The following is a 27150-nucleotide window of genomic DNA, read 5'->3' on the forward strand; positions in this document are numbered from 1 at the left end:
TTAGAAGAAAACCTGTTTAACTTGGAACAGGACAACGAGGATCTGGGGCAACATATGAAAATGGCTGCTCACTGACAAAATGTACCAGGGCTTAGACATCTTTGCTAAGGCATGATTAGGAAAGATGATAGAGAGATATCCCTGAAGGTCTGAAGCTGGAGGTAAATGTAGTGCCTTCAAGTATGGACTAAGGGTTGAACACTTACCCCAACAACAAAAGTCTACTTTGCTTTGTTGTTGGATTCATCTTTGAGATATTTTGCATGCTTATTCACGAATTCATTTGGTTAAAAAAAAAAAAGTCCCATTTCAGTAGCAGAAATGATGCAGGGCTGGATACTGAGTACTGAGTACGGTATAGGTGTCTGATCAAACCTGCTCGCGCTACATTTGCACAACTACAAACGCACAGTGGTTGTAACCTGTGACCTTCAGGTGTGGTCCACTGTGTACACGGAACTTGTGATATTTCATAAAGACAGACGTTGTCAGGCAACATTTTCTCAGGGCAGATCAGGTGCTGGCCCACATCATGGACGCATCCTGCTGCCACGTCTAAACTGCCTCAGTTGGCAGGGAGCGCGAGTGACAGCGGATTCGACCAATCATACGCGGCAACGACGCAAACGCCTCGGAGTCAGCCAATAGAAAGCTGCTTGGGGCGGGACGCTCGTCTGACACTGATTCAGTCGCAGGAGGAAACTAAAACAGTAGTTTGACACCGTGCCGAAGACATGTGTGGTGAGTATGGGATTAAAATTAAATTAATTTTTATTCGCCATGGCATGTAATACGTAGCTATTCCTTCTGGAGTTGGCTCATATGGAAGTATTTCTTATAATAGTAGCTGTGGAAATTACACCCTGGATGGAAACACGTTAGCATGTTAGCATTTCGGTTTTACGTTAACTAACGAGAAATGTTGCGCGAGCGCATCGGGGTAGATAATTACAATAAAAGACAAAAAAAAACTCATTTCTGTTTTTTTAGTACAATTTTGAATAGTTATCAATAATAAAGCGCTGATACATATAGTAGAAAAGAAGCATATCATATCTGTTTAAACTGTTTGTTTAATCTTCCGATAGCCTCTATATGCATTTGCTTAACACTTTTTTTTTGGCTGCTTTACAAAGCGAACAGAATTATTATACTTATATATTTATTAGGTGGTTTTTATATTATTTTAGATTTCAAGTCAAGTTTCTAAATTCATTCTACATCTTCAGGCTTGCCTCTGAATTTCCAACGCTAGTTTCGCTCTGGAGTCTGATCCCAAATCACTCACTTGTTCCTTCGTAGCGCACTAAAAGGATGCGTAAAAGCGGCAACGTTGAACCCTATGTAGGTTGCCTATCTAGGGTTTAAGGTGAGGTTTGTAACACAGCCCGCGTTCACTCACCTATTCATTCATTACTCAAACCGGAAGGATGTGACTGAACACGTCTGTCTTAAACACGTTTTCCAAAAAAAAGGTGACTTTTTAAAGATGTTAAAAACATCTTCAGCTCTCATTTCCGGTCCTTTATATTTCCTAAAGTGGAATTATGAATAAAAGTGTGACTGGTTTTAACCTCATGTCAAAGGATGGCACTGGACTTGTTAATGGGGAAAAATTGATCCGTGCTGATTAATTCATTAAATTATTAATACATCTTATATTCATACATTATTAATGTACATTAATACATAAATAAATAAATTTTAAAAAAGTATATTATTTAATTCTAAAACCAACATGATAGAAAATATAATTTCTGAGCTTGTAAAAGTTTAGGATGCTTGCATGGCACAAGTAGTTTTTTTAATGATAAATATTAAATATTTATTTTTTTATAATTATTAAATATTAATAATAATAATAATAATAATAATAATTAAATAACAATAATGCTAATAATTTAATCAGTATAATTTATAATAAAGAATAATTTAATGTGGTAATATATTAAATAATATAATATTTATAAATATAAAATAATCATAAATATATACAGTTTAAGACATTTTAAGGCATATTGGTCTTGCATATTTTTTAATATTAATATTTTTAATATTAATATTATTTCGTTATTTTACACAGAAAGCCGTAATGATCTCAAATGACCTGAACATGATCTTATATTTTCATAAAATATATTTTAAAAGATATATTATGTCTGTAATTTGCATAAAAGGGTTTCTAAACTCCTTCAGCTTATGTCATTTCTCTAAATTGCCTCGCTCAAGACAGAAAACTTTACAGACGTGTGTTTTACAAATGCTGTAAAAAAAAAAAAAAAAAAAAGACATCATTTATAAGTACCTCACCTCGTGTACATATGACCTGATAGCGAGTATCGGCTATTATTTACACTGAAGGAAAACGTCCTGTTTTTAGGCTATAGTGTTATCGTACTCCATAGTGTGTTGCAAGCGTTTGGTTGTGTAATGCAGCTTTTTCTATTTCTATTACTTAAAAGAATGCAGCAATATTTTTTTTTTTACACGTGAAATTTTCCTAAAATGATATCACGGGATTATAAAATGACTTCCACATTCATTGCTCCTGTTCCTGTATCATCATACAGCGAAGCAGCAGTGAAGTTAAAAACAAACTGAAGATGGTCAGCTGAATCATGACAGTATTTTTCCCTTTTTCATCCCACAGCCTCCCGGGGTTTTACTGTCCGCTGATTCGATCCTTATTTTTCTTTTTTCTTTTTTTCCCCCCGAAGCCTATACAATGCAGAGCCTTGTGTGTCCATCGTACACGCTCATCAGTGTGTAGTGTGTGTAGTGTTCAACTTGACTGAATGCTGCTTCTGTTAGATTAATTTCATACACAGGGCCACGTCGTCACAGACCAGCCAGTTTGTCTGCATTACTACTTTGTGTTATTTGGATGCGATTAAAAGTGAAAGAAAACTTGACATTTACTTTCGATTGCGCAGAAAAAAACAAGACAAAATATCAAACTACAGATTAAAGTGAAAAGGGCGTGTTTATGAGTCTCATTCTAATCCTAATTATTCCAATAAGTTAATAATCTGACTAAAAGTTTTTCAGATGTACACTATATCGCCAAAAGTATTGGGACACCCCTCCAAATCATTGAATTCAGGGGTTGGGCTCGGCCCCTTAGTTCCAGTGAAAGGAACTCTTAATGCTTCAGCTTCATACCAAGACATTTTGGACAATTTCATGCTTTGAATTTCAGTTTGGGGATGACCCCTTCCTGTTCCAACATGGCCGCACACCAGTGCACAAAGCAAGGTCCATAAAGACATGGATGAGCGAGTTTGGTGTGGAGGAACTTCAGAGTCCTGACCTCAACCTGATAGAACACCTTTGGGATGAATTGGAGCGGAGACTGTGAGCCAGACCTTCTCGTCCAACATCAGTGCCAGACCTCACAAATGCCCTTTTAGTGGAATGCAAATGCGCTTCTAGAGGAATGGTCAAAAATTCCTATAAACACACCCCTAATCCTTGTGGAAAGTCTTCCCAGAAGAGTTGAAGCTGTTATAGCTGCAAAGGGCGGGCCAACTCCATATTACATTCATGTGCATGTAAAGGCAGATGTCCCAGTTTTGGCCTGGCTCGCAGTCTCCGCTCTAATTCATCACAAAGGTGTTCTATCGGGTTGAGGTCAGGGGTGTCCCAAAACATTTGGCAATATAGTGTAAGTGTTGTGTCCTGACATTGGCATAACTATTATTTGAGTCTCATGGTCATCTTTATAAGGCGCTTGCCATGTTTACCTAAAAACTTCATAAATAAGTTCCACTGTGAGCAGGATCATCATGGTTGACTTGTGTAGTGCAGCAGGTATGAAATCCAGACCAAATGAAACCTTTTGTAGTAGCATTTCCCTTTTTTTTCCGGTTAAACCTAGCTTTTTTCAGCTGACCAGCCACACATTCAAAACAGCCCAGAATAAATGACACCATTTCCTGATATTGGTTATACACATCCCTTCTTTTGTTAGTCTCTGAACCGTTCCAAATCATCCGGCTTCTATCATGACCCTGAAATCCTTGTGACTTTATAAACTGAACAAAACCGGCGCAAGCCTTTCTTAATCTTACTTATTATTAAACTAAGATAGACGTGTTCAGAAATGTCAGCTTTAGGCATTTTATCAGTGAGGGAACCAGTTAGGTCAGAGCCAGAACATCAAACCAAGGCTACAAATACATGACAGTCTGTGTAGTCTGTAATGATAAGATACGTGTCCTTTAACACCTTGTCCCAGGCGCCGCCGGCATTGACCGAGGTTAGGATATGAAAATGAAAACATCTTCAGCAGTGGGAGTGAAGCTGTAGTGACTTTAAATTTGTATAAAATGTACAAAAAAATAAAATAAAATTTGGAAATCCTGGATAAATGAAACCCATCTGATAAAGAAGAATAAACCAGAATTTCTCTAAAATTGTACAATCTTTATTGGTAAAAAAATAAAAAAATAATTTGATTTATTATATTTGACAAATTATACTTAAAAGCCACATTATTTAAATGTGTAGAATATTATTTTCCCTATTTACAGAAACCAGAGATGTATAATATATAATATAATATAATATTCCGAATATTGAATAGAATTTTTATATCCATTTTGATCAAAATTATCATTAGATCCTGGCTGTATTTAACAGAGAGTATTTAACATTGTTCGAAAATGCCTGGTTTGACTTTGTGGAGCTCACTTCGAGGTGGCACAGATAGGCATGTTAAAATATTTACTGCGTCCTTTCTATAATTTTCTCGGTTTAATTGCAGGATAATTCGATACGCAGCTACGAGAGGCTTCCGATGAGAGCTTTCCTGTTAATGAAATCTGACACTTTCTCTCACATTATCCCGCTGCATCCTATTTCACGTTTTGTCATTCCGTTTGATAAAATTATTGTAATATTTTATAATAATAAGATAATATTTTAGAATGAGTTCTGTGCTGTCGTCTTAAGCCTCAAAGCCGATTTAAATATTGTTGCTCAATAGAAAGCATGTTATTTTAGTATCGGACTCAGACAAGAGGAGTGAAACCAGGTCTCTTTATTTACCTCTCCGCCTGAGATAGAGCTGATATGTTATCTTTGCTTCTTCTATTATTGGGCTTAAATTCTCCCCAAGCATGCGGGTGGGATGTAGCGTGCCGTGTGTTTAGTCTCATATTGTGTCGTCTGAGCCACCAAACCGGAAACGGTCTGATTATGGAAGTGATATGGCCGAGGTCGGCTTGTATCTCGACACAAACAAGAAGAAAGCTTTATGGAACATACTGTACGTATAACACAAGACCTGGAGCCTTGTTTAATTCAACCTGGAAAAAATAATACAGAACCGACCCATAATGCACTACTGCTCACCAGTTTCACACCACAGATCCTTGACATAGCCATTTAAAGGGAGTTTCCGTAAAGCACTGTATATATGTGCCCCTCTGGTTTCTGTCGTTGACTTGACTGCAGTCTGAACCACGGGTTAGGATCAACCCCTGTGTGCTGTGCTTGATGTAAGTCACAGTCGCTTCTAAAAACAACTCCGTCACAGGAAATGAATTCTAGAGAGATGAATCTGGGGAAATATATACATGGTTTTTAAACTCAATGACATGCTCGTGCATTTCAGATGGATGTCAGAAAGCCGGACCAATTTGTTCTTCATCTTAATCAGTTAAGGCACAGTCTTCAACCAAAACGATATTTCTATATAATAATAAAGCTGCCATTTATGATGCTGAAAAAGATTAAAATAGCATGTTAATCAAGAGTAGCTCGTCTAGATCGGATCACACGGGCCAGCTTTCGCTTCCCACGTGCATCAATGATCCTTGACCGCCCATGACCCTGTCGCCGGTTCACCACTGTTCCTTCCTTGGACCACTTTTGATAGATACTGACCACTGCAGACCGGGAACACCCCACAAGAGCTGCAGTTTTGGAGATGCTCTGATCCGGTGGTCTAGCCATCACAATTTGGCCCTTCCTCAAACTCAAAGCTCAAATCCTTACACTTGTCCATTTTTCCTGTTTCTAACATCAACTTTGAGGAGAAAATGTTGACTTGCTGCCTAATATATCCCACCCACTAACAGGTGCCATGATGAGGAGATCATCAGTCTTATTCACTTCACCTCTCAGTGGTCATAATGTTATGGCTGATCAGTGTATTACAGCAGCATGATTTGTTGTCAAAATAAATGACTTCAAATTGAATATTGTATGTTGAGATCTGTTTATTATCCTTTCTCCATAGGAATATTTGCGTACCTAAACTATCACGTCCCTCGCACCCGCCGTGAGATCCTTGAGATCCTGCTGAAAGGTCTACGGCGGCTGGAGTACCGCGGCTACGACTCGGCAGGTAAACAGACGTTTCACCTGAAATAGGAACAAGGAAACGGAATTTGCATGAAAGCACCTTTGTAAACATTCAAGTTGTGATGTTGCACAAACACTGAGGAGTATGTCTGTCTGTCTGTCTGTCTGTCTGTCTGTCTGTCTGTCTGTCTGTCTGTCTGTCTGTGTGTGTGTGTGTGTGTGTGTGTGTGTGTGTGTGTGTGTGTGTGTGTGTGTGTGTGTGTGTGTGTGTGTGTGTGCTGCAGGTGTGGGCATCGATGGAGGAAACAGTAAGGACTGGGAGAGCAATGCTAAAACCATCCAGCTGATCAAACAGAGAGGCAAAGTCAAGGTCCTGGATGAGGAGATCCACAGTGAGATGATTTTTTTTTCCCTTTAATACCAGAGTGAAATCTAGATGTATAATTTTATTTATTTATTTATTTATTTATTTATTCATTTATTTTTAACCTGAGATTAAATCTGTGTGTGTCTGTGACTTTTACAGAGCAGCAGGACGTTGATTTAGATGTCGAGTTTGATGTCCACCTTGGTATCGCACACACACGCTGGGCCACACACGGCGTTCCCAGTCCCGTCAACAGCCACCCACACAGATCTGACAAACACAACGGTGGGTCACTACGAATTACTTGACGCTAACTAAAAGCCTTCGAGCGCATTCTACAAACAAAGGTGCTTTTTCTTTCTAGATAAAAGCACTAGTGTGAGCTGATATGATAAAAAACAGGCATGTGTGGTATGTACTGTCACCATAACTAGTTCTAGCTGGTAACGGCTAACTTGGTGGTAGTGTTAATAATAATAATAATAATAATAATAATAATAATAATAAACAAATTTAATCATCATTATTATTATTATTATCATTTAGACCAATTTTAAATTGTTGAAATTAGGACACAGTATGCTGTGCAGCTTAGGGATAAAGTACCAATATATATCACTAGTTACACAACAGCGTAAAAATGTTCACAAGTAATCAGGCATAACATTATGACCACCTGCCTAATATTGTGTTGGTCCCCCTTTTTGCTGCCAAAACAGCCTTGACCCTTCATGCACTGTGTATTCTATCAGCACCAGCATTAACTTCTTCAGCAATTTGAGCAACAGTAGCTCGTCTGTTGGATCGGATCACATCTAGCCATCCATGACCCCGTCACCGGTTCACCACTGTTCCTTCCTTGGACCACTTTTGATAGATACTGACCACTGCAGACCGGGAACACCCCACAAGAGCTGCAGTTTTGGAGATCCTCTGATCCGGTGGTCTAGCCATCACAATTTGGCCCTTCGTCAAACTCGCTCAAATCCTTACACTTGTCCATTTTTCCTGCTTCTAACATCAACTTTGAGGACAAAATGTTGACTTGCTGCCTAATATATCCCACCCACTAACAGGTGCCATGATGAGATCATCGTCATTCACTTCACCTCTCACTGCTCATAATGTTATGCCTGATCAGTGTAAACACATGTATAACTTATCATTATCATCATCATAACAAACTCACTAACAAGATTAGCAGTCTCTGCCTGTGTTGTTCTCTATGTTGTTTTTTTTCCGCCTCGTACTGTTTTTCCTAAAAGCTATAACGTGATTGGTCAGGAGATTAAAAAAAAGAATGCTTGACATTTGGAAACACTCAGCTGTGACACAAAAGAAACAACATTCTTCTGTCACGCGGTTACTTCCCATACAATTAATGAATGTGTGTACGCAGTTGAAGTAATGAACAGGAAGTGTGAAATAAACAGGAATCTTGATCTCTGGAAGCTGAAATACTTCTGATGAACTCACTGATGTTCTTCCCAACAGAGTTCATTGTCATTCACAATGGAATCATCACCAACTACAAAGACCTGAAGAAGTTCCTGGTAAGTCATCATCTTCACATGAACAAAAATTACACCCCCTGGGTTTCTTGATTACCTGTTCAATTAATTAAGAAAGGCCTTTACAACATGGGCTGATGCTGATGGGTTAGGGTTAGTATGCGTGTTATAGAGCATTTTCTTTTCGTCTGAGAGGGTTCTTATCTCTCTGCCCGCTCCCAGGAGAGTAAAGGTTATGAGTTTGAGTCAGAGACCGACACGGAAAGCATCGCTAAGCTGGTGAAGTACATGTACGACAACCGCGAGAACGATGAGGTCAGCTTCGCCACACTCGTGGAGCAGGTCACCCAGCAGCTGGTGAGCATTCAGACCTTTCAGCTTTCATCATAACGAGGTTCGAGGTGCTTGTGTTCATTGTAAACTATATTGATCTGGTGTGTGTGTGTGTTCAGGAGGGAGCCTTCGCCCTGGTGTTCAAGAGCGTGCACTTCCCGGGAGAGGCTGTGGGAACAAGGTACCGATAAGAAATTATTGACCTGGGCGTAGGATCGATTGGAGTTTCTGTCTGATAAGTCTAACGTTACAGTGAAGGTGTTGCACTTGTGAAGTGTTCACACATAAAGGGCCATGGGATGATGTAACACATAGCTTTGTGTGTTTCTACAGGAGAGGAAGTCCACTGTTGATGGGTGTGAAGAGCGACCACAAGCTCTCAACGGATCACATTCCCATCCTCTACCGCTCAGGTGAAGGTCAGATGCAAGCGATTAACAATAAATGCATACTTGGCTCAGTGTATCGATCGTTGATGAATTCTCGATTCTGATTGGTCATTATCTCTGGCAGTACTTCCTTTTTTTCCCCTATTCACAGGTTTATATTACATCATGGATGTACCACTTGGTCAACAGATTTGAATTACTCATGTTTGTTAAAGACAAATATATAATAGTTAATGTGGTGACCTTTTTTTTTTATGATTATGGAAGGAGTCTCTAGTGTCAGTTAGTAAGGCTTCTGTCATTGGAAAGTTTCACGCCTCTGTCACTGGAAAGTGCTTATTAACTCCAAGACAAGAAAAGACAGAGAGGTTAGTTAGGGAACGACTATAAATGGATAAGTAGTATGTTTTGTCTTCTTTTGAATTATTAGAAATCACAATAGTTGAGAATTTGCTGTGCTATAAGAGGAATAAAACAAAAATAATGAACATCAGGGTAACAGGAACTGTGTTTTGAGTGGAACCACATCACACAGCCCTGTTTCCTGTAAACCCTCGAATGATTTCTCCTTTCACATACACTACATATATTTTGATTGATCATTTTGAATGACTAGGTCACAAGAGTATTGTGTGTGTGTGTTTCAAATAGAAGTAAACATTTTTTTAATGCATATCTGTTTATTTCACTCTAGCTGGTAAGGACAAGAAGAGCTGCAGTGGTTCTCTACCCAGGATGGACCAGGACACCTGCCTGTTCCCTGTGGATGAGAAGGCTGTAGAGTACTACTTCGCCTCTGACGCCAGGTCTGTCTCACTCACCGTCGTCTCCTCTTATAGTTCAGAAATCTATTGTATGTTTTAGTTTAGAGTGATGTACATGTCTTAGAATGTAAATGCACATAACACACCAAAAGCAGAAGTAACATCAGTACCAAAGCCACTTTATGCGGTTCTGTCTTTTCTCCATCAGAAGCAAAATCTTAAGGGGAAGAAATAAAAGTGTTATATGTGTGTATATATATATATATATATATAATGTTGTATGTATGTATATGTGCTTAAAACTGACAGTGTTTCAGTAAAATATAAAACGCTAAAAGCGATTAGAAATAAGTAATTTATTTCATGTCTATGAAAAAAGTTATTTAAACCTGAAATGCAAAACTAATTTAAACTAGCATAAAAATAACATATTATTTATAGCTATAATTCATTATTTATAATAATATTTGTTTATAATAAATGTAAAATTTACGCAATATTAAATCGAGCTATTTTTTAATATTAAATCAGCTGCTTCGGAGTCTTTAATCTAAAACATGGCGATATTTCTCAGTAAAGTGCATGGTTTCGATTTAAATATTTATTCGTTAGGTTTATATGAGGGAGAGGGGATGTTGACAAAATGATAAAAGTGCAATAAAAATATTTGATTTTTGAAACTGGCTGGATAATTTTATTATAATTGTTGAAAATATTTGGCGCGATCGTGTTCGAAACAGATGTTTTGAATCGATGTTGTGTGCGTTCCATCGTCCTGTTTTCTTCTTCATGCGTTCGTGTTTTTCCCTCTTGTTGGACCTGTGACAGTGCCGTGATCGAACACACGAACCGAGTCATCTTCCTGGAAGACGACGACATCGCTGCTGTGTCAGAAGGTCGTCTGTCCATCCACCGGATCAAACGCAGAGTGGGAGATCATCCGGCTCGCGCCATCCAGACCCTGCAGATGGAGCTGCAGCAGATCATGAAGGGTGAGACGCACCAGAGCAGGGACTAGGAGCCAGAATCTGAATTGTAGGCTTGCTGTTGCTAGAAAAAATCCACTTCCTGCTGGCATCACATGACCTCAGAATCGATTATTTTCTTATAACAGCGCAACTCTGTTTTATTCCTCGACTTCCAAGTCGTTGATTCCGTCCATTCAGTAATATACTACGTTGTATTTCTGTACAACATGTATAAAATACATAGATCTGCTGTATAGTGGGTTAGTGAGTGTTTTCTATTTATTCCTCTGTGGTGATTAGTGTTAATTATGTTTTAAGGAATTACTTTCTTCCTAGCCGTAAAAGTAACCTTGAAAAACCTTTCCATGGAAACAGATCAAACTGAAAGCTATGCCGATTCACATTCTCTGAATTTAAAGCGTCCGTAGGCAACACCCACCTGTATAAACAGGCATGCAAAATAGAAGGATTCAGGATGTTGGAACCAGCTGAGTCACTGGTGCAGCAAAAGACAAAAGAGTGGACTAAAACAGTTGGATTTGTTTTTTGTCATTTCATTCTTCAAATGCTACACAACCTGTTTGTCTGTAGGAGTGTCTGCCCTTACAGCAAAACCCATCCAGTGTCAGTGTGCATGATTTAATTTGTGATTTAGTTTGTAATGAATTGAGTTGATGTTTTTTTTTTTGTTGTTTAATCATCTTTTATCGATTTCCTGCATGTCCTTCAACATGTGTTGCAGACTAAAGTTTTCCGATGTGACACAGAAAAATCTTTACCACCAGAGGGCAGCACTACACTTTTTCCACCTTGTCTTTCGCTCTTTGTCTCTCTCTATTATCAGAAGCGATCGTGACCTACATTTCTGATGCAACAGGCTCCGTGGCTGTGCTCATGTCATTTCTCACCCTGAACACTTTCCACTCGCCTTCGTCAAATCATTCCTTAATGAGCAGAAAACGAACCTCTTTATTACGCTTCAGTGTCACACTTCTGCTTCAAGCAGGCCAGATAGCAGCTGGGAGAAATCTCATGCCGGAGAATACGAGCTCTTAAACCATCTCGTCCAAATGGCATTAAAACCAAAGCACGACCGAATCAGATCGCTTCCACACGCATTGCCCATTGTTATTGTTCTGTTTGGGAGTTCCTAGGTTGTTGAACAAAAGGAAAAAAGGAGCTAATTGAGGTCTGAGATCGTACTCTGGCTCAGAGATCAGGTGCAATTGCCAGGTTGTGAGTCCAGCTTGTGTGGACTGAAGGGGATCCTCAATCAGCGGTCGTATTCAGTGTTGTAAGGATTAATTACTGAAATTGCACACTTCTATATTCAGACCTGTGGATTTAAGCCCTGTTCAGACAGTTGCATGGGATCTGCATGCACACATTGCAATTTCATGTACTTCATTTAGTCTAGTCGATATTGTGGATCAGGTGCTATTTATTAAGCTATCAAATAATGAGAGTGAAAGCCATATTGTTAAATTCACAACATTTGCATAGATTAATGTGATGATAGGACAATATTCCTACAGCAAAATGTTGCCAATATGCTAAACTCATATTAGCCTTCTCAATTAAATCTGATGTTGGATTAAGTTTGATAGCAAAGAAAAAAAAAAAAATATATATATTTTATTCTTCAGTCAGTATTTTCTATCCCCCAGATTTTTTTCAGGTTTAAAGAAAAGCTTGGATCCACATGTCACATAGCTTTTAGGACTGTGAATACAGCCGTGTGATTGGGCCCTAAATAATTCTTAGGCTTACCTGTGCCTTTCTGTGTACACCTGTGTGCAGGTAATTTCAGCTCCTTCATGCAGAAGGAGATCTTCGAGCAGCCGGAGTCTGTCGTCAACACCATGAGAGGCAGAGTGAACTTCGATGACAACACAGGTGAGACACAGTGTGAGTTAAGGGGTGAAGGATGGATTTGCAAGTTTTATTATCAGATGATTTTACATTTCTGTGGTGTTTGTGTGTGTGTGTGTGTGTGTAGTGACATTAGGAGGACTGAAAGATCACATTAAGGAGATCCAGAGATGTCGGAGACTCATCCTTATTGCATGTGGAACCAGTTATCATGCAGGAGTAGCAGTGAGTGTATATACACACACACACACACACACAAAATGACTCATTTTCTGTAATAGCAGACCATGTTGAAGAGAAAATCAGGCTAGTAAAATGTGGCCATTTTAACACTTCTGTGATATTTTATTATTTATTTATTTAATATAATTTTTTTTTTTTTTTTTTCTCAGACCCGTCAGGTGTTGGAGGAGTTAACCGAGCTGCCCGTCATGGTGGAACTGGCCAGCGACTTCCTGGATCGCAACACACCCGTCTTCCGGGACGATGTGTGCTTCTTCATTAGCCAGTCAGGTTAGGAACATGTACAGTCCTGTATTAACTTTCTCTATTTTCAAAAAGACATTTCGACCCTGTAGGGATTTGCAAAAACCTGAAAAGTTGTGATTCAGACCCACAGTCACATATTCAAAGTTAATAGATGTGTAAAAATTTTTTCTTATACATAACCCACTAGTATAATTATGTATGAAAACCCATTACAGGTTATAGCATACCTGTGTGTAATGTATTTAAAAATATATAAAAATGTAATTAATAGGACTAAAGCTAATCTAAAATCCATATATGGTGTGTTAACCATGTAGTCCATATATAGTGTGTTTCTGAGCACCATGCATCTGATACACTCATACCTGCACCACACACACCACCGTGTTAGTGTATAGCAACCTGATAATAACAGCCCTGGTCCTGTGGTGTTTTTCTGTTCAGGCGAGACAGCAGACAGCCTGATGGCACTGAGGTACTGTAAGGAGCGCGGCGCCCTCACCGTGGGCATCACCAACACCGTGGGCAGCTCCATCTCCCGCGAGACTGACTGCGGTGTCCACATCAACGCCGGGCCTGAAATCGGAGTGGCCAGCACTAAGGTCGATCCTTCTACTGACACACAGCCACACATTTTGAAAAGTATATACACTGATCAGCCATAACATTATGAGCAGTGAGAGGTGAAGTGAATAACACTGATGATCTCCTCATCATGGCACCTGTTAGTGGGTGGGATATATTAGGCAGCAAGTCAACATTTTGTCCTCAAAGTTGATGTTAGAAGCAGGAAAAATGGACAAGTGAGCGAGTTTGACTAAGGGCAAAATTGTGATGGCTAGACCACTGGATCAGAGCATCTCCAAAACTGCAGCTCTTGTGGGGTGTTCCCGGTCTGCAGTGGTCAGTATCTATCGAAAGTGGTCAGTGGTGAACCGGTGACAGTCATGGGCGCTCAAGGCTCATTGATGCACGTGGGGAGCGAAGGCTGGCCCGTGTGATCCGATCCAACAGACGAGCTCAAATTGCTGAAGATGTTAATGCTGGTTCTGATAGAAAGGTGTCAGAATACACAGTGCAGGACGGGTCAGGGCTCAAGCAAAAGGTGAACCAACACAATATTAGGCAGGTGGTCATAATGTTATGCCTGGTCAGTGTACACTCACAAGACAAGATTAGAAGATTCATGAAACAAATCCAGTTCAGAAAAACAAGCATGTGTTTTATATGAACTAGTAAAGAAGCTGGCATAAAATAAAGTAGTAGGTATAAAGCATTATCATGATCGGTTTCTACTCGAGTGGACTGTTACGGCCGCTGAGGTTTTATCGGTTGGCCTCAGTGATGCAGGAATGGATGCATGAGCAGGTGTTTTGGTGTGAGCAAGTTGTTGTCAGCTCTTGTAAAAGAAAAAAAAAAGCAGGTTTATGCAGCAGGACCTCGAGCAGTCTGGCAAGCTGCGAGAATATGAAATCACCTCATACAGCACTGGCCACATGGGGAACCATTTTATAGGCACTGATATGTGTAATGAGCGTGTGTTAGAGAGCGGATACGAGGCCACATTTGGTTTGATTTTGAAAATGGAGCATTAAATGTGCTTAATAAATGTAACATTTGTGGAACAAAAGAAGTAGATTCACATTAAACTCCTTTTATTTTTGCCATCAGAAACAGTCATATGGAAATCCCAAACTTATTATTATTCTAGCGTTTACTTTATAGCTGCTAGGTGTAATGAATAATAGACATTGATGAAAAGTCGGATTAGAATAAATGATTTGATAAGGAATCATACACTAGGCTAATTTCCAGGTCTAAATCAGCAGCAACTTTCTCACAAGTGGTGAGAGCGCAACAAATCTGTAATAGTCATCTCTTATTAATGTGCCTCCTCCTCCTCCTCCTCCTCCTCCTCCTCCTCAAGCTGGAGGTCTGAGGATTGCACTGAGAACAGCACTCTGACTTTCTCATCTCGCTTTCTGTGAGAGTATAAATCCATTCATCCATTCTTCCTTTATCCTCCCACCACAAACTCGGAGCTAATCGGGTTGCCAGATTGAGGCTGTGAAAGCTATTACAGTGCGCGTCGGCTGTCGCTTGTTCTCCGTGGGTTCTGGCGTAAAATTAATTCTTCCGTGGTTCCTCGCATTTGGTGGGGAGATTTAAATGTGAAAAAAACATACAAAAAAGTTTATTATAGAGAGTCCATGTGACTGGGTGGGTTTGGAATTTAATTTGGGAGGGAAAAAAAACATTATGTCGTGAAACACAAATGGATATTATGATATAATAGTACATAATTCTAACACATGTTGATCATTAAACATTCTCTGTTTACTTGAATAGAAAGAAAGGGATGAATCCCATCAGGGTGTGAGAGAAGGAAAGGGGGCGGGACTTCCAGGTGGTGGGGTTTAATACTTGAGAGTATAAAACCTGCGCTAGTCCAGATTAATATATACATTGCTGTTTAATTAATTTTGGGGAGAAAAGGTCTGCTCTTTGGCATGTTTTCGAGTGATAACTTGTGGAGCCGTTTTGCAAAATGTATTAAGGATGCTGATCTAGGTCAGATTATACACCGATCAGGCATAACATTATGACCACCTGCCTAATATTGGGTTGGTCCCCCTTTTGCGGCCAAATCAGCTCTGACCCATCATGCACTGTGTATTCTGACACCTTTCTATCAGAACCAGCATTAACTTCTCCAGCAATTTGAGCAACAGTAGCTTGTCTGTTGGATCGGATCACACGGGCCAGCCTTTGCTGCCCACGTGCTTCAGTGAGCCTCGGCCGCCCATGACTCTGTCGCCGGTTCACCACTGTTCCTTCCTTAGACCACTTTTGATAGATACTGACCACTGCAGGCCGGGAACACCCCACAAGAACTGCAGTTTTGGAGATGCTCTGATCCAGTGGTCTAGCCATCACAATTTGGCCCTTCGTCAAACTCGCTCAAATCCTTACACTTGTCCATTTTTCCTGCTTCTAACACATCAACTTTGAGGACAAAATGTTGACTTGCTGCCTAATATATCCCACCCACTAACAGGGGCCATGATGAGATCATCAGTCTTATTCACGTCACCTGTTACTGGTCATAATGTTACGCTTGATCAGTATATATATTTGATATATAATACATTATAAATTGTGTAAACGTTACTGGATATGGTGGCAGTGTAATATTATGTAAGGACGATTAAATCGTAATGTTGCACAAGACTCCTGTATAATCAGTGATGATTCCAATGCGGTCAAAAGCTTTTGATTGCCAGCGTTTCATAATATTTATTCTGCTTTAGATGACAATAAATGGCTCAGCTTGTGAGTTCAGGGTTCTTCTTCTTATAATTGTTATGCAGAACATGGAGCGCAAACTTTTAATCATGCTGGCGTTGGAATATTTTGCTGGTCATTAAACTTTTGTTGATATAAAACGTTTTCCCCGCCCATTTTACCATCTGCATTGTGGCTCCTTTGGGTGTAGTTTTGTTAAATCGGTCCCCAAGAAGTAATTATAAAATGCAAAAGAGTGTAAGGATATATCTGTGTCCTGCATGAGAAAACAAAGGAAAGGCTTTGAGGACAGAAGATAAAGAGGTGATGAGTAGGAGGAAGATGATGGCCAAGACATATTTTCTGTGGGCTTGAAGGATTGTGCAGAAGTGACTTGGGGGAACATTTTTTATTTGATCTCTACTTGTATCTGTAGCATATGTTTGATTTCCACAGGCAAGAATCTCAACATGAGGTTAATAAAAAAACAAAAACCCTGATGTTTTAATGGAAATCTAAGGGCAAATTGTGGTACATGAAACACAAGTGTGTAGAATTCTTTGATGTAGGACTGAGTTAGAGATAGATGTGTGGGATGGAGGGATGTTTGTGTAATGTATATGGAAGGAGTGTGTTCAGTGTCAGTGTGTTATCTGTCGTGAGAACATCTTCAGGATTTGGATTTAACTGTTTGTAGCTGTAACTTCCATCCTCATACAAATCTCCAGTATACAGAGTTGAACTTCTGTGTGTGTGCGTGTGTGTGAGTTTGCATGTCTGTGTGGTTGTCTGAGTCTGTGTGCCTGTGTGTGTGTCTGTCTGTGTGTCTGAGTTTGTGTGTGTGTCTGTCTGTGGGTGTGTGTCTGTCTGGGTTTGTGTGTCTGAGTTTGTGAGTGTGTGTGTGTGTCTGTCTGTGTGTGTATGTATGTGTCTGTCTGTGTGTCTGAGTTTGTATCTGTGCATGTTTGTCTGTGTGTGTCTGAGTTTGTGTGTGGGTGCAAGCATGTGTGTGCCTGTCTGGGTTTGTGTGTCTGAATTTGTGTGTGCGTGTCTGTCCGTCTTTGTCTGTCTGTCTGTGTGTCTGAGTTTGTCTGTGTGTTTGTCTGTGTGTTTCTGAGTTTGTGTGTGTCTGTGTGTTTGTTTATGTCTGAGTTTGTGTGTCTATGTGTGTGTTTGTGTGTGTCTGGGTTTGTCTCTGAGTTTGTGTGTCTTTGTGTGTGTCTGGGTTTGTGTCTTTGTGTGTCTTTGTGTGTGTGTTTGTTTGTGTCTGAGTTTGTGTGTGTCTGTGTGTGTCTGAGTATGTGTTTGTGTGTGTCTGGGTTTGTGTCTGAGTTTGTGTGTCTGTGTGTGTTTGTGTGTGTCTGGGTTTGTGTCTGAGTTTGTGTGTCTGTGTGTGTGTTTGTGTGTGTCTGGGTTTGTGTGTGTCGATGTGTGTGTGTCTGAGTTTGTGTTTGTCTGCGTGTGTTTGTGCGTCTGGGTTTGTGTCTGAGTTTGTGTGTGGGTGTCTTTCTGTCTTTGTGTGTGTGTGTGAGAGAGAGAGAGAGAGAGAGAGAGAGAGAGATTAAATCAGATTTGTTAGAAGGAAAAAAACTTACCATTTATTGAAAAAGATATTTTCAGGGTGTTGTTTTTGTTCAGCAGGCATGTAGGAACCATGCTGTGTGTGAATATATTTACTTACTCAGTTTGTGTGTGTTTTGCAGGCGTACACCAGTCAGTTTGTGGCCCTCATCATGTTCGCCCTGCTCATGTGCTCCGACAGAATCTCCATGCAGCCCAGGAGGCGGGAGATCATTCAGGGCCTCAAAGTGCTGCCAGGTAAACACTGTCTCTCATACACGTGTTCATTCTCTCTCTCTCTCTCTCTCTCTCTCTCAGACACACACATCATTTGGAGAGATTAATTGCTGTTACTTTGAACACCACATTTGAGATTTATGTCTAGTTTTTAGGATCACGCTGGCTTTTGGAAACCCAAAAAGCTTTCAGCAAAAAAGAATTGGTTCACTCTTATGAGAGGTCAGCCAGAGGGGGAAGCCACTTCATTCCTGATCTTTGTGGTCATTGATGCAGGAGTGTGTGTATGCAGTTTACTCATGTACAGCAAAAATGTCGTCTTCTTTTTTTCTGTCAAAACGAACCTTAGATCACCTCATAGTGCTTTAACTATAGCATTTGCAACAAAGCAGCTATACAGAAATCTGGATGTAGATCTCTAATTAATAAGCTAGTGGTGAGGGAAAAAGATGCAAGGAAGAAACCTTGAAAGGAACCAGACTGAAAGGGAACCCATACTGTTCTGGGTGGAAGTCAAACTGTTCAATATGAGCATCAGAGTCTTTATGTCTCTATGGTTTCTTATTGGCTCTCACACAGTGCTTTCCATGACCACTGAAACCAAGGGTCATCTTCATTCCCTTAAACCAAGAGTCATCTTCATTCCCTTAAACCAAGAGTCATCTTTAGTTCCTTAAACCAAGGGTCATCTTCATTCCCTTAAACCAAGAGTCATCTTCATTCCCTTAAACCAAGAGTCATCTTCAGTCCTTTGACAGTCATCTTCAGTCTCTTAAACCAAGAGTCATCTTCAGTGTATAATGGCCATCTGCTCTACAGTGAAGATCCTAGAACCTGACTACTGCTTTCGATGAACCGCTATTTTTCTTGCACATGCCATTAGGAAGGTCGTCTCCACACTCCTGCTGTGTTTCCTCCACTGACTTCCTGTTAGCTCTGACATTAGAAAATGTAAATGGATCAGCAGCCCAGCCTGCTCCCTTTAAAGTACAGAAGAAGAACATTTTGCATGGGTGTCATAATATTGTAGTGTGTGTGTGTGTGTGTGTGTGTGTAGTTTAGCTTTTTATGAGAGTTACATTTCTCCATTCCATGACTGTGTGATTGATTTTGAGGACATTTGGCTTTTATTTGAGAAAAATTTAATAAAAAAAAATACGAGTGCAAAACAAGCGATTTCCTTTTAGTTATGAGAGTTGTGGTGATATCAGGACTGACCTCATGCTTGTCCTCAGGGAGGTGTGTGTGTGTGTGTGTGTGTGTGTGCGTGTGCGTGCATGGCTCTGACCATCACTGTTGGAATCCTCAACTGGACCACAAGTAACTGATGGGAAGACTTCAATACCCTGTCTCTGTCTCTCTCTCTCTCTGTCTCTCTCTCTCTCTCTCTCTCTCTCTCTTTCTCTCTGATTCAGGAATGTGTTGGCAGTGTGGTGCTCCTCCTTCCTCCTACACTGTAGCTCACTCTTCTCATTAGGCTCGAAACTGCTGACGCTGTCAATAACGTGTGTGTGTGTGTGTGTGTGTGTGTGAGAGAGAGAGAGAGAGAGAGAGCGAGGGGAGTAAAAAGAATTTCTCTGCATCAAAAAATTATTTCCTGTTGGCTTAATATTGTTTTTTTTAATATTGTTTGTATTTACTTTGAAACAACTGCTTTGCTTCAAACCTTTTTGTCTCCATTGTCCGAGTATCATCTAAGTCCAGATTTTGTGGCTCAGTAGGCACGGATACTTATTCACATTACCGTTAGACAGAATGGATGAGAACAAAAGCGAGACATTTTTTATTATATATATATATTTTTTTTTACACAGTTATTGTCATTGGCTAGTTGCAGCATTCATCCTTTCTAATGGGAAAATTCAGGAGAAGATGATGGGAACACTGGGCTGCTGTTATTTCTGTGCCATTGTGTGAGGTTTTTGTGTTTCCAGCAAGGGAGCAGGAAAATATAACGAGTCTCTCACAGTTTTTAGAGGCAAGTGCCACAGTGAAAGTTATTTGTTTGGACTGTAGTCACATTTGCTGGCGTGTATACTGTATATCGGTTGCTATGGTAACGATACAGCTGTAAACACATTGAGTATTGTGGGGAAAATTTCATCATGATTTACAGGAGCTACAAGTGTTTAAACAAAGGAAGGACACACACATACAGAAAGAGAGAGAGAAAGAAGGTATATATATATATACACACATATATATCTTTTCTCTCTCTCCCTCTCCCTCTGTCTGTCTGTCTCTCTCACTCTGTCTCTGTCTCTCTCTCACACACACACACACACACTCCCTCTGTCTCTCTGTCTCTGTCTCTGTCTTTCTCACTCTCTCTCTCTCTCTCCCTCTCTCTCTCTCCCTCTGCCCCCCCGTCTTACATTTTAAATACATTTTACTTATTTATTTATTTCGAACACAAATAATCGTATATTATTCTAAATGAAGACTTTCTTCTTCTTCTGTTTATTTATTTATTTATTTTTTTGCCTTGTTTTCTTTGTTTTTCCTTTTCCAATTCCCTCCTCTTTATTTTTTTTCCTCCTTGTCTTCCAAATATTTTTTTACTTTATTTTCAATGTTTGTTTGTTTTTACCTGTTAATATACAGTCTTAATTTTCTCTGTCCCTCTTAGAAGTTTTATTTATTTATTTATTTATTGTTTTATTTATTGTTTTATTGATGCATGTATTTATTGATCCATGCATATATTTAGGTGTTTATCTGTCTCTTATTTATTCTTTTCAAAACGGGTGAATGGTCGATTATTTAAATCGATTAAATGAATAAACGCGTTGTTGTTGTTTTTTCCCCCCTCACTTTCTCTGTGTAGACCTGATAAAGGAGGTGCTGAGTCTGGATGAGGAGATCCAGAAGCTGGCCACCGAGCTCTACCAGCAGAAGAGCGTGCTCATCATGGGCCGAGGCTACCATTACGCCACCTGTCTGGAGGGGGCGCTGGTGAGACTGCTACTGCACCTTTTCCTCATTTCCCTCTCCCTCTCTCTCTCTCTCTCTCTCTCCCTCCCTCCCTGTATCCTCCCCACATCCGCTTCTCCTTCATGGAAGCTTTCATTCTTCTTCAGCATCATCCATTAAACAGACGGCTTATCGTTCTCACGCTAACCCAGAATACCGATGACTTCCTTAATTCCCTCCTGGCGAAGTGTTCCTAACAGCGAGGTTATGACGTGCGACACATAATTAGTTTCAGTTGTGACAGTAAGCCGATAGAGAGAAGCTCAGACCTTCAAGCAAGAGTCAGTCATGCACATTAATCCAGTAACGCATTATAACATTATTGTTGGGTTGTTGTTTTTTTTAAATGTATGCATGGAGCTGAGTGTGTTTGTTGCAGCACACAGAGGAGAGGCTGCAGTGAAGTAGAGCACTGTGCATGCGCTCATTATACAGATCATCCCACAAAAATGCGTCCTCCGGCCCAAAAACAACTCGTGATTCTCCTCTCGTGTGACATCGCTGTCCTTTCAAAGTTGCACAACATACTAATTCAGACCTGTTAAGTATTCTCTGTAAGTGTTTGGGTTCTTATAGTGGGCTGGAAATTGTGCTTAGCTTCATGTTGTTTAATTGAACCTGATAGAAGGGCCTAAAGAGTTCATCATGACATCTCACTGCCACTTCCTTTTCCTCTACTTATAATTTTAGCTAAACTAGGCTGTAAGTCTAGGCTGTTGTGTTGCACTGTTAACCCCTGGTGTGTGTGTGTGTGTGTGTGTTTCATTTCAGAAAATTAAAGAGATCACCTACATGCACTCGGAGGGAATCCTGGCAGGAGAGCTGAAGCACGGCCCTCTGGCTCTGGTGGACAAACTCATGCCTGTTATAATGATCATCATGAGGGATCACACATACATCAAGTGCCAAAACGCTCTGCAGCAAGTGGTGGCAAGACAGGTACACACACACACACACACACACACACTCTCTCTTTCTTGCTCTCTCTCACTCACTCACTCACTCACTCACTCTCTCTTTCTCTCACTCACTCACTCATTCACTCTTTCTCTCGCTCTCTCACTCACTCACTCACTGTCTCTCACTCACTCACTCACTCATGCTCTCTCTCTCTCTCTCTCTCTCTCTCTCACTCACTCACTCACTGTCTCCCTATCTCTCTCTCTCTCTCTCTCTCTCTCTCTCTCTCTCTGATTGGCCTGTGTGAGTGTAAATTATATCGTGTCATACCCTCAGGGTCGTCCCATAGTGATCTGCGACAAGGACGACTACGAGACCATAAAGAACTCGAGCCGCAATATCAAAGTACCGCACTGTGTGGACTGCCTGCAGGGGATCCTCAGTGTCATCCCTCTCCAACTGCTGTCCTTCCACCTGGCTGTGCTCAGAGGATACGACGTAAGAAACCAACACACACACTATTTATTAACTGAATAATAATGTTCATGTTCAATAATAATGTTCAAATTAGTTCATGTTGGGCCAGAGCAAAAACTGTTTCCTGCTTAAGTTTAAACATACACCATGTGAGGAAATCACACAGAGTTACACTGAGGTTACATCTTTAAGCAGTCACTGTAATCACCGTGTTTGTGTAATTGCCACAAACTGGTTCCTTATGGTACATGATCTGTGTAGGGAGATATCCCAGGCAAGTCAATTTTATAAACATCCCATGATATCTCAAATTATAACATAGGCAGGAAAAAACTTTGGTCAGAACCATTTTTTCCAGGCAAATTTTTTGCCACACTTTAGGCACATCGCCATCTGATGGGTTTTCCCAAACCACCAAAACAGCCATTTATAGCTCAGCCTTAATATTATAATTGAATTGAATGCATTATATAACATTATACGTTTCCATTTGTTTTCTGAATGCAGGTGGATTGCCCAAGGAACTTGGCAAAGTCGGTGACGGTGGAGTAAAAGCCCTCGTGTGTCAACACCTTCAGAATGTGACCTTTTAAAAACACACACATGCATACAGGAAAACAAAATGCATTTCTTTCTCAAACTCTTTTTACCTTGTTCCCTCTTCTGAGCCTCCGTGTGAGGAGTAGCAGCTGTTGATTGTTTCGTCCTTTTTCGTTGGTTGGTGGTGGCAGGGTGTGGAGCGTCTGTCTTTAACACACTTCCTCCTCCGTGATGGCTGGCTTCGTTTGTCCTGTTCATTTCTGTTCATTATCGTTAGACGCCAGATATATCTCTGTTGCACCTTTAGCATAAGAGAAAATAATCGCCAAAAAATAAAACCCTTACATTATTATGTACATAAATAGTATTGCTAGTCTATTTATACCAGCCATCCCAAATACTTTATCTGAAACCTTCATGCTGATTAGTCTCGATCCCATGGACTGTTACATCATTTATTTTATCATGCACAGTTACCATAGCCAGTGCTGCTTTGTCGCATCCAGATGTTTAACTCATATATCCAGTGTAGCAGTGCATGCAATGTTCAACGCAAGGTAAATACGTAGACGTGTTCAGAAACGTCACACGATTCCGCCATGCACACTAAAGCCCGCGTCGGCGTAGCGGGATCAACAGCGTTCTTCATCGAGAAGAATCCAGATGTTTAATCGCCATGTCGTTCAGTGCCTTCACCTGGCACACGTTTCTCACTAGTTACTGAAGTCCTGACTGCAGGGAATTTTTCTGATTTCTGTATTTACTTGAATTTTTATCTTCTGCATAGTTACACAAGTTTCTGTCTTTACCTCTGCTCTGGAAGCTTCTTTAGCCGAGTTTTCACCGAACCTAGTCGTATACATACCGAGGTGGTGCTAAATCTGAAGACGTGGATTCATGTTAATGAATAACTTTTGGTTCATTGCTACAGTAGCACTTCACGATGTCGGTCTGGTGATATCCACATGTAACGCCTCCGTTCTGTTTCTGTATTGGAGACGTTTATTTAACATGAATGGAAGGAGTCTCCAGTGTCAGGCTCTAAATCCTTCAGGACGGAGGACGTGTAGGCTTTCCGTTTTCTCTGTAACGTTATAAATTCGTGTCTGATGAAAGTGCTAAATCGTGAGCTTCACAATAATCTCCATGTATTTTTTGTTTTGTTTGTATTTTTTAAATAAAAATTTTTGTTTGTAAGTTTACAGTGTATCTGCCAGTGGAAGCAGAAAATCACCGAAAACATGAAGTCAATCTATTTTCTTTCTTTCTTGTCATTTGTTTTTGTGTACACAGCTACTCCACACCATGCCACCTGCCTCCTCTTTGAATGTTACCAGGGACCATCCGCTTTATTCTTGTGCTTTAGTTCGTGGGTTTTTCCTTTTTTGTTCTATATTAATGTTGTTTTTTTTTTACTGGTATATTCTTTATTATTTGTAATGCCTATATGTAATTTGTAAACCTATATAAGTGTAAAAATCTCATCTTGTTATTTTGAATTTTCTCCTTTTTTGTTCTTGAAATTATTGATGATGATGATGATAATAATAATAATAATAATAGTTATTGTTATTATTATTATGGTGAAATGGCTTGCTTGATTGATTGATTAGTTTTTCGAAGGATCAGGCAGGTTTAAAGCTGAAGTACTAGCAACCCTTCTCTATTTATTGATAATCATCTCGATTCCCTTCTCTTCGACTCTACCTGTTTATTTAAGCCCTTTATTATTAGCAGTCATGTTGGGGGCGAGTCTGCGTTTTCACCGTAATCCCAGCGTGCAGTAATATGTTTAGAGTCTAATATCGAATAATCCTTATACATAAATGCTGCTGAGTCTCTTGTAACTCTCCTCCGAGTTTTAGAGCCTTCTTTCCTGAGTGAAATGACGGCGCTGTGTCATCCATCGTGTTTTGAATGTTGGTGATGGGATTTTATCTACGACCCGAGTAGTTGCAATAAAATAGTCAACAATTATTTACCTGTTCTCTCGTCTCTTCTGTTCATATCATTTCCTTCCCATCCTACAATCCTTTCTTTCTCTTTCTTTCTGTCTGTCTTTCTGTCTGTCTGTGTCTGTCTGTCTGTCAAAATATTCCCTTTCTGTCTGTCTGTCTGTCTGTCAAAATATTCCCCTTTTTTCTTCCTTCCTTTTTTCCTTCCTTCAGTACCCTTTTTGTTAGCTAGATTTTCTTGCTTGCTTTCTGTCTGTCTGCCAAAATTTTCCTCCTTTTCTCTCTCTCTCCTTCCTTCCTTCCTTCCTTCCTTCCTCCCTTTTTGTTAGCTAGATTTTCTTTCTTTCTTTCTTTCTTTCTTTCTTTCTTTCTTTCTTTCTTTCTTTCTTTCTTTCTTTCTTTCTTTCTTTCTTTCTTTCTTTCTTTTTCTTCTTAGCTTTCCTTCTTTCTTTCTTCTTAGCTTTCCTTCCTTTCTTCTTAGCTTTTCTTTCTTTCTTTCTTTCTTTCTTTCTTTCTTTCTTTCTTTCTTTCTTTCTTTCTTAGCTTTCCTTTCTTTCTTTCTTTCTTTCTTTCTTTCTTTCTTTCTTTCTTTCTTTCTTTCTTTCTTTCTTTCTTTCTTAGCTTTCCTTTCTTTCTTTCTTTCTTTCTTTCTTTCTTTCTTTCTTTCTTTCTTTCTTTCTTTCTTTCTTTCTTCTTAGCTTTCCTTTCTTTCTTTCTTTCTTTCTTTCTTCTTAGCTTTCCTTTCTTTCTTTCTTTCTTTCTTTCTTCTTAGCTTTCTTTCTTTCTTTCTTTCTTTCTTTCTTTCTTTCTTTCTTTCTTTCTTTCTTTCTTTCTTTCTTTTTCTTTCTTTCTTTCTTTCTCCTTAGCTTTCCTTCTTTCTTTCTTTCTTTCTTTCTTTCTTTCTTTCTTTCTTTCTTTCTTTCTTTCTTTCTTTCTTTCTTTCTTTCTTTCTTTCTTTCTTTCTTTCTTTCTTTCTTTCTTTCTTTAGCTTTCCTTCTTTCTTTCTTCTTAGCTTTCTTTCTTTCTTTCTTTCTTTCTCCTTAGCTTTCTTTCTTTCTTTCTTTCTTTCTTTCTTTCTTTCTTTCTTTCTTTCTTTCTTTCTTTCTTTCTTTCTTAGCTTTCCTTTCTTTCTTTCTTTCTTTCTTTCTTTCTTTCTTTCTTTCTTTCTCTTCTTAGCTTTCCTTCTTTCTTTCTTCTTAGCTTTTCTTTCTTTCTTTCTTTCTTTCTTTCTTTCTTAGCTTTTCTTTCTTTCTTTCTTTCTTTCTTTCTTTCTTTCTTTCTTTCTTTCTTTCTTGTCTTTCTTTCTTCTTCTTTTCTTTCTTTCTTTCTTTCTTTCTCCTTAGCTTTTCTTTCTTTCTTTCTTTCTTTCTTTCTTTCTTTCTTTCTTTCTTTCTGTCTTTCTTCTTCTTTCTTTTCTTCTTTCTTTTCTTTCTTTCTTTCTTTCTTTCTTTCTTTCTTTCTTTCTTCTTAGCTTTCCTTTCTTTCTTTCTTTCTTTCTTTCTTTCTTTCTTTCTTTCTTTCTTTTTCTTTCTTTCTCCTTAGCTTTCTTTCTTTCTTTCTTAGCTTTCCTTCTTTCTTTCTTTCTTTCTTAGCTTTCCTTCCTTCTTTCTTTCTTTCTTAGCTTTCCTTTCTTGCTTGCTTTCTTAGCTTTCCTGTCTGTCTGTCTGTCTTTCTTAGCTTTCCTTTCTTGCTTGCTTTCTTAGCTTTCCTGTCTGTCTGTCTTTCTTAGCTTTCCTTCCTTCCTTCTTTCTTCATGTTGTTACACTGGTGGAAATCATCATTATGAAGATTATTATATTTATATTTATCCACTAATATGTTCAATGTTTTTTGTTTAGGGATTTATTTTCTACATTCTAGAACAATACTGGAGATTTCAAAACTCTGAAATAACACACATGGACTTAAGTAATCCATATGTAATGACAACAAAAAACAGTCAGTTGTTATTTTAAGACACGAAGGTCAGGTGTTCTGGAATAGTTCTTGCAAGAACGGTATTGTCAAGTGCATTTGCAAAACCCATCAAGCACCATGATGAAACTGGCTCACATGAAGACCATCCCAGGAAAGCAAGACCAAAACTTACACTATATTGCCAGAAGTATTCGCTCACCCATCCAAATAATTAGAATCAGGTGTTCCAATCACCTCCATGGCCACAGGTGTATAAAATCAAGCAACTTCATGTGGCCTTCAGATTAGCTCAAGAACAGTGCGC

The 27150-nt window shown here is 39.4% G+C and overlaps 1 protein-coding gene across 2 annotated transcripts; it reads left to right on the top strand.

Moving 5' to 3' along the window:
* The first annotated feature begins 587 nt into the window (after positions 1-587).
* On the top strand, positions 588-24951 carry LOC131353078 (glutamine--fructose-6-phosphate aminotransferase [isomerizing] 1). Of its 2 annotated transcripts, none has more exons than XM_058389790.1 (19): positions 588-741; positions 6245-6352; positions 6594-6701; positions 6836-6961; positions 8171-8229; positions 8410-8544; positions 8640-8701; positions 8854-8939; positions 9604-9715; positions 10502-10665; positions 12442-12537; positions 12641-12738; positions 12906-13026; positions 13447-13604; positions 17991-18105; positions 20912-21039; positions 21829-21996; positions 22294-22455; positions 22942-24951. In XM_058389790.1, exons 1-19 carry the CDS (start codon positions 735-737, stop codon positions 22984-22986), a joined length of 2058 nt encoding a protein of 685 aa, XP_058245773.1. In that variant the 5' UTR covers positions 588-734; the 3' UTR covers positions 22987-24951. The 2 variants fall into 2 exon arrangements, with proteins under 2 accessions (XP_058245773.1, XP_058245774.1); XM_058389791.1 differs by having other exon boundaries at positions 8854-8933.
* Positions 24952-27150: the final 2199 nt, after the last annotated feature.

The sequence above is a fragment of the Hemibagrus wyckioides genome, linkage group LG05, assembly GCF_019097595.1.
Source record: "Hemibagrus wyckioides isolate EC202008001 linkage group LG05, SWU_Hwy_1.0, whole genome shotgun sequence".
Classification (NCBI taxonomy): Eukaryota; Metazoa; Chordata; class Actinopteri; order Siluriformes; family Bagridae; genus Hemibagrus; species Hemibagrus wyckioides.

What these genes read in the sequence shown, in the direction of transcription:
- LOC131353078 (XM_058389790.1), top strand. An exon ending in AGCAGGTCACCCAGCAGCTG is followed by an intron (nt 8,545 to 8,639) that starts GTGAGCATTCAG and finishes GTGTGTGTTCAG; the next exon opens with GAGGGAGCCTTCGCCCTGGT. An exon ending in CTGTGCTCAGAGGATACGAC is followed by an intron (nt 22,456 to 22,941) that starts GTAAGAAACCAA and finishes TTCTGAATGCAG; the next exon opens with GTGGATTGCCCAAGGAACTT.